The following is a 7,596-nucleotide window of genomic DNA, read 5'->3' on the forward strand; positions in this document are numbered from 1 at the left end:
TCCAGAGTGGTTGTATCAGTTTGCAATCCCACCAGCAATGAAGTAATGTTCCTCTTTCTCCACAACCCGAATCTTTAATTTACAATATAATACTTTGTTACTGTTTGGATGAATCAATAAGTTTCTTATAATCCCTCATAGTAGTTACACATCCTAGAGAATATAACCAGGAGTGAATTTTTACTCAATACCAATAAATAAAATCATCTGTCTTCTAAGCCTAAAAGATTTATATTACAAAAAAAAGGTTCAGTTAAAATTATATTTTTACATATATGTTAAGCATGTGTGTCTTTCACAATGTATACCTTTGTAGGGACTGCTGAAGGCTTAAAGTATGTTCTTGTTTTTCAGACATTCATTGAGTGCCAAATTCCTCATGAATGAAGCAATGCCACTAATTCTGTTGTTGTTTTCCCGTCTTTGTCTGTAGTATGGAGGGAATCCAGTTTCTTGTGCAGTTGGCTTGGCTGTACTGGATGTAATTGAAAAGGAAGACCTTCAAGGAAATGCTGTCAGAGTGGGGAACTATCTCATAGAGTTACTGAATGAACAGAAGGCTAAGCATCCTTTGATAGGGGACATCAGGTGTGTTGACCAAGTATCATGGACTCATTTGGTTTTCCATAGCAGAGTAGCTTATATTTTACCTGGTAATTTTTAACTAAAATATATAAAACACTGAGAAACAGAGAGAGCAAAGATCACTGTTAACCCAAGACTCAGGAACCACCCTGGTAACATTTGTGTTCACATATTCAGTCACATTTATAGGTTTTCTTTTTCTGTATTTAGGATGATTTTAAGTCCAAGAAATGAAAGGGAAAAAAGATAGGATGATTCTAAATGACCTGAGGATAACACTTGTGATCATAGCACTGGCAGGGTATCCTGACCCAGCAAGTTTCAGGCCATGGAGAGAGCCTGTGCTAACATCAAGGATGGCACCTAACAACTCTGAAGTTGGCCTCTGCCCACCGTGGGCACATGCACACTTGTGCCTACGCACATAGATGTTTCCTATACACACATACATGCATACAAACACAAACTTGTTTGCACGTACTATTCTCTTATAAAATTAAGTGGACAGAAATCCTTGATGACAAAGCTGCTTCCAACTTACCTAAAGGCTTGGTTTCTTGAGTTAGTTAAAAAACAGTAGCATTTCCACTTAAGCAACGTCATACTCAACTTCACATCAAATGCAGTTTGGTGACAGTGGCAGGCTCTCAGAGGATCCATGGATTCTTTTTCCTCTTCCTCAGAGGTGTCGGCCTTTTCATTGGCATTGATTTGGTGAAGGACCATGAGAAAAGAACGCCTGCCACAGCGGAAGCACAGCACATCATCTATGAGTAAGCTCACCTCGCATCCTTTTGCCGTCTTGGCCCATTGAGCGCTCGATTCACTTCCTCTCATCTCTCTGAAAAGGGGGACTCTAAGATACACAGTTAAACCTGGGCTTTTCCAGTGCAGACATGTGAGCACACTGTGTGCCTATGACCCTTCATCCCCCATTGCATGTGCCCATGACCCTTCATCTCCCTACTGCATGTGCCCATGACCCTTCATCCCCATCGCATGTGCCCATGACCCTTCATCCCCCATTACATGTGCCCATGACCCTTCATCTCCCTACTGCATGTGCCCATGACCCTGCATCCCCCATTGCATGTGCCCATGACCCTTCATCCCCCATTACATGTGCCCATGACCCTTCATCCCCCATTACATGTGCCCATGACCCTTCATCCCCCATTGCATGTGCCCATGACCCTTCATCCCCCATTGCATGTGCCCATGACCCTTCATCCCCCATTACATGTGCCCATGACCCCTCATCCCCCATTACATGTGCCCATGATCCTTCATCCGCCACCACATCTGCTCATGACCCTTCATTTCCTGCACGAATTAGGATGAAAGGAAAAGGAATACTTCTCAGTGCTGATGGCCCTCACAGGAATGTGCTAAAAATAAAACCACCCATGTGTTTCACAGAAGAAGATGCAAAATTCATGGTGGACCACCTTGATGGCATTTTAAAAGGTTGGTACACAATCTCTCCCTTTTCTCCCAAGCTCCCCAATGCACTTTTCTGGCCTTCTATTCATGAAAGACATGGAGCAAGGAAAAATAAATGGATAACTTTTCTTACAAACTAGACTCAGATAGCTGTAAAAATAAGTGACATGGACTCTTAGTTAAATCAAAAATGTTTTATTTCTAGTCATGCAACTCCAAATACAAGTTTTGGGTAAATTAGCACATTGCTATTATTGCTTGGTTAGTTGAAGAGGGGTATTTGTTTTTTATTTTGCTTCTTGACAAGGTCTTGCTGTGTAGCCCAGGCTAGACTTAGATTCATGATCATCTTCCTGCTTCAGTCTTGCAAATGCTGAGATTACAGATATACCCCATCATGCCTAGTTCACCCTGTTTTGCTAATCATTTCTCCTTCCTTTAGACAACAACTAGGATTTTTAAGCTCTGTACCTGCACTGTGCCTCTCACCACTAACAATGCATAGCCCCAGCATTGAACCATTCAGATAACATACCAACCTTCTCGGCAGTGCACATCCATGAGCCTAGCTATTGTTCAGGTGACAAGAAATAAGAACAATAAATAGATCCAATGTGCTGCACAGCAAGACCCCAATTCAAACAAAACCAAGGAGACAAAAGATATCTGAAACATTTTAAATAAAAAATACAAGGCACAGATGAACAGTTTTTGACCCTCTATTGAATCATTTCACTTTGGATTTTTTTTCTTCTTCATTTTGAAAAATGCTTCAAATATTAAAGTGTTTTTTATCTGTTCATGTTTATTTTTGAGGACTTTCATTTGAAATTCAAAACTCTGGCCCATTGTAGGTAGTTTATCTTCTGTTCATTCAGATTATAAAACTGAATTAATTTGTTTTTCTGTTATGAACATAAATTGCATTAGAAAGTAAATAAACACTGTAAAATGGTATTGAAACCATGTAATTATTGAAATATTAGCCCATTTTATTAGTTTGCTTTATTGATATTATATATGAATGTATTCAACCTCTTTGCTTGGTTCTCCCAACTGTTGTTAAGATATGATGAGAAGCTATAAGTCAACATATTATAGATCCTTAATGTTTGGAAACTTGTGCATCAACCTGCTGTTCACAGTAGGGTCTCTCTCAGGACTCAGAGAACATGCTCACACCCAAACCTGTCAAACATCCTCCCAAGCTTGTGTGCCCTGTGATCCTGCAACACCAGGTAGAAGAGTGGATTACTGTCACCCAGGCTGATCCCACTCAGACTAAACTGAATGATATTACTAACATCCCAGAAGAACTGAACTATGTGAACCAGACACAGGCAAAATAGACTCAGTGCCATGAACAAATTAACAGTGAAAAACAAAAATCAAAATGTAGAATGGAGCTGGAGAAACGGCTCAGCAATAAAGAGCACCAACTGCTCTTCCAAAGGACCAGATTTCAATTCCCAGCAACCACACAGTAGCTTACAACCATCTATACCTATACCTCCAGGTCCAAGGGATTCACCATCATCCTCTGGCTTCTGAGGGCACAAGGCAAGCACATGTAAGACACACATGTAAGCAAAATACCCATACACATAAATAGTAATAAGATAATTTTGTAAAAATAAAAGCCAGCAATTCTAATAGTAATATTTTTACAGACATTACATGCCTCTTCTTTAGTCTTTATTAGGTCTTCATATTTCTAGACACTATTTTTTTTTATTATATTGGTCTAACTTCTCTATATCTTCTTTGATTTAGTTTTAGAAGAAGTCATGGACTCCAAGAGTGGAATTGTGGTCTCTGAGAACGCAGCTCACAGGACAAAGGTAAGAGGTGGCTGCTGTGTGCTGAGGGGGAGCTTAAAGCATTGGGGATGACTTTCTGAATGTACAATGAGCAACAGAACAAAAGCAACTTGTGCTAAGGTCCAGTGATCATTGCAATTTTGAGTGTACAATTAAGTTCCCAGAGCCAATGGCATATCATTTGCAAGAAATGGCACCAAATCACCATGCTTACATGTTTATTCTCATATAAAACTATAAATAAAGACAAAGGGCCTCTCTCTCTTCTGGCCTATAAAGACAGCGTTCAAATATGGGGAGACACTAACAGATGGCCTGAGCTTTCTCAGGGTGACTCAGAAAGCCACCTGCAGTCACCTCGGGCTGCCACGATGCTCTCCGTCTACCGGAGCCCTTGGAAGCATGGCTCCGCAACACCACAAATCACTTCTGAAGTGAGCTGATGTGGAAGCTCCCAGAGCAGCCAGTAGCCTGTGGAATCACAGACAGTGAGTGGCCTAGTTTCCAGTCTTGATGCGCTTCCAGCAGAGGGCTTTTCCATTCTCTTCCTGAACTGCCTGTGGTGTGAGAAAGAGCACCCAGGCCTGCAAACAGAAAAGCAAAACCTTGAGAGGCTTTGTTGCATAATTTGTTATTTGTTTATAGCTTCGATGGCAAGGGAACATTCAGTGCCCAGAGCCTGCCTGTGCACCCAGCACAGTCAGCAAAGTCCTTTTCATGGTAAAAAAAAAAAAATTGGGATGTTTGAATGGGAGCAAATAATTTCTAACAAGACACCCTCTGTCTCTTCACGCAACACAAAGCAGTCAAAAGGGCAGGAAAGAGTTTATCAAATCTAGGTCAGATCCCAGCTACAAATTGACTTTGCACAGCACTGACCAGGATCTTGCAAAACCAAGAGTTGGCGGCAGGATCTCAGACCCTGAGGTTAGTCGAGTCATTGCACGGGTATAAAAGTTTGTCCTGGAGTCTCAGAATTGCTGTTGACATCGCCTTTCAAATGCCTGCTATCTAAAGAGGCTGGGTGTTTGAAGAGGTGGACATCCATGGAAGTTATGTTGCCCTGTCTTTGCAGATGCCCAACCTTAGTGCCACCCAAGCCAGAGAAATCCACAGCGGAAAAAGAAATGGTGTATGCTCAGACCAGCATGCCCTGCTCAACAAAAGACTCAAGACATGAGAGCTGAGTGTCGAACAGTGGATAAGTATCCAGGGATTCGGCAAGCAAGTGGATGCATCTCACCTCGTAGTAACCCTTTAAATTACAATTTTCAAGCTATGTAACTTGCCATTAAAAGATAGACTAATAATAACAATAATCAAAGTGATAAACTATGTCAACATTATTACTCTTGAAATTATTACTCAGTTAACAGTAAACAGGCATCGAAAGGTTACTGTCTTTTCTTTATGGAATAAAAAAATAATCTAGCCTGGCAATTCATTGCCTGCAATTCTGAAGTTATTTATTCTACTAAAACTGAGTTTTTCTATTGCAAGACTAAGCTGGGAACTTTGCTTCTCATGTTGTAATGTTTGAAATTAGAGAAACAAGTGAAGCCTATTCCTTCACTTCAGAGAATTAGTACACTAAAGTATTTTTAATCATGAGAAATACTCTGAAAAGGTTAATATAAAAACTTATTTATAGATTTTAATAAAATAAGAGATGATATAAACAAAAATGGAGACTATAAGATGCAGAGAGCTCTGTGGGTTATGGTGGTGAAATTAAGTCGTTCTGAAGGGAAATCGCAGAGAAGAGAGGAAAACGGCAAAGAACAGTGGTTGGTAAGAAACCTGGTTGAATCCCACATATGCTAAATTACCTCCATCTGACCTGCATCCCTCCATTGCCTTCCTACTAGCTGTTAAACTTGTTGGCTTGTTTGTGTTCCGTAAAGAAGAGACAGTAACTTTTCTATGGCTGTTTACTGTTAATGGAGTGAGGTGTCTTCTTAGGAGTGTGAGCCTCTTCTTTGGATAATGGTATTTCAGGGGACTCCTTGTCTGTGGGTAGCGCATGTGGAAAGCCTTGGATTGTGGTGCTGAGAGTCTGTTCACAAAAAAACAAAAAAAAAACAAAAAACAAAAAACAAAAAATGAAAGCAAGGCAAACTGAACAACTATAGGGTGTCAATTCCTAATGGAACAGACCACTGGTCCTTGTGGGAAAAAGGCGCCTCTGTAGTCAGCTTTCCACAGGCGGTTGGTTGTCTCTTCAAGGCATAGTGTCATATCAGGGCCTCAACATTGTATTCTGCTTCAATCAGCCTGGGTATTAATCAGGTCATTGGGAGATTGGTCCTAACAAGGAGGAGACTAGGCTGCTGGCCCACTTGTTGCCTTCATCTCTCCCTCCATGTGCCTGCTGCTCGTGACTCCATCATCATTTACCTGCTTGAGTGGCCAGTGTTACTGCTGTACTGGATGCTTCTGGTAGGCATTAAAAGGTGATACAAAAAAAATCATAGCATGGAGCATTTACACAATATAGTCATTTACATGCCTGTGACCCATAGCTCTTTTGTTCTAGTGCTTTCATGTTCCTGGACAACTAACTAGACCATTTTCAGCTACTTATGCACACCCATCTTTTCTTCCCTACAAGGTAGACACACACACACACACACACAACACTCAGAGCTCGGCCTCCATGAAACTTTTCCACAGCCACTCTTTCAAGACCCCTCTGGGAATAGCTATAAAGCAGCCAGCAGGCAGTGTACAGAAATGGCGGGTCTTTGAATCATCATGGAGTTTATCCCATGCTATCTTAACCAAATGTGTCTTCCCAGTGCCACCAGCATACTGTTATCTTCTATGAGGGGAGCATCTCTGGCATATCCAGCTGTATCAGCTTAGGGTTATCAGTGCAGTGGATCACCAGGATGTTCTTTCTGCAAGGTACCCAGATGGTCTGACCCTAAGTTAGTTATAACAAAGGGCATGAAAAGGCTAACAAGGCTTTAGGTCACAACTGTAAAGAATTCTGTGATCAAGAGAGGGGAAAGGGCTCTGTTGGTAAAACGCTTGCCATACAACCACGAGAGCCTCAGGTCAAATCTCAGGGTCCTTGTGGAAGAGAGAGAGAGAGAGAGAGAGAGAGAGAGAGAGACAGAGAGAGACAGAGAGAGACAGAGAGAGACAGAGAGAGACAGAAAGAAAGAAAGAAAGAAAGAAAGAAAGAAAGAAAGAAAGAAAGAAAGAAAGAAAGAAAGGAAGGAAGGAAGAAAGAAAGAAAGAGGGAGAGAAGGAAAGAAAGAGGGAGAGAAGGAAAGAAAGAGAAAATGAAAAGAAAAGAAAGATCTGGTTCCAGTGCACACTATAATCCTTGAGATGAAGAAGTGGACCCAAAAGAAATTCTGGGCTCAGTGGCTAGCCAGTCTAGCTGAACTGGTGAACTCAGGGTTCAGTGAGAGACTTAAGAACCCACATAGCAGTTCACAACAACCTGTAACTCCAGTTCCAGAGATCCAATGCCTTCTGGCCTCCAAGGGCATTGCATGCATGTGGTATACACGTATATATGCAAGTACTTATATGTTCACATAAAAATAAGCAAATCTTCGAGAAAAACTAAGGTGAGGAACAAATGGAAACGATACTTGACATCCAGTTCTGGCCTACACACACACACACACACACACACACACACACACGCACGCACACACCTTTGGATTTCTATGAGGGGCGTTGATCTCTGCCATCATGCCCTAGAATGGACATTGTCTTTTTTTTTTTTTTT

General features: G+C 41.3%; 1 protein-coding gene across 1 annotated transcript in view; it reads left to right on the forward strand.

Annotated features, from left to right (window-relative positions):
- The window catches only part of Etnppl (ethanolamine-phosphate phospho-lyase), an 18,969-nt gene extending 13,941 nt beyond the window's left edge, over nt 1-5,028 (forward strand). Inside the window, exons 9-13 of the mRNA XM_031376172.1 lie at nt 434-588; nt 1,269-1,358; nt 1,922-2,052; nt 3,802-3,869; nt 4,885-5,028. Coding sequence (XP_031232032.1) covers nt 434-588; nt 1,269-1,358; nt 1,922-2,052; nt 3,802-3,869; nt 4,885-5,028 — 588 coding nt within the window. The remainder of the gene's footprint in view (nt 1-433; nt 589-1,268; nt 1,359-1,921; nt 2,053-3,801; nt 3,870-4,884) is intronic.
- Nucleotides 5,029-7,596: the final 2,568 nt, after the last annotated feature.

This window comes from Mastomys coucha, unplaced genomic scaffold (genome assembly GCF_008632895.1).
Source record: "Mastomys coucha isolate ucsf_1 unplaced genomic scaffold, UCSF_Mcou_1 pScaffold16, whole genome shotgun sequence".
Classification (NCBI taxonomy): domain Eukaryota; kingdom Metazoa; phylum Chordata; class Mammalia; order Rodentia; family Muridae; genus Mastomys; species Mastomys coucha.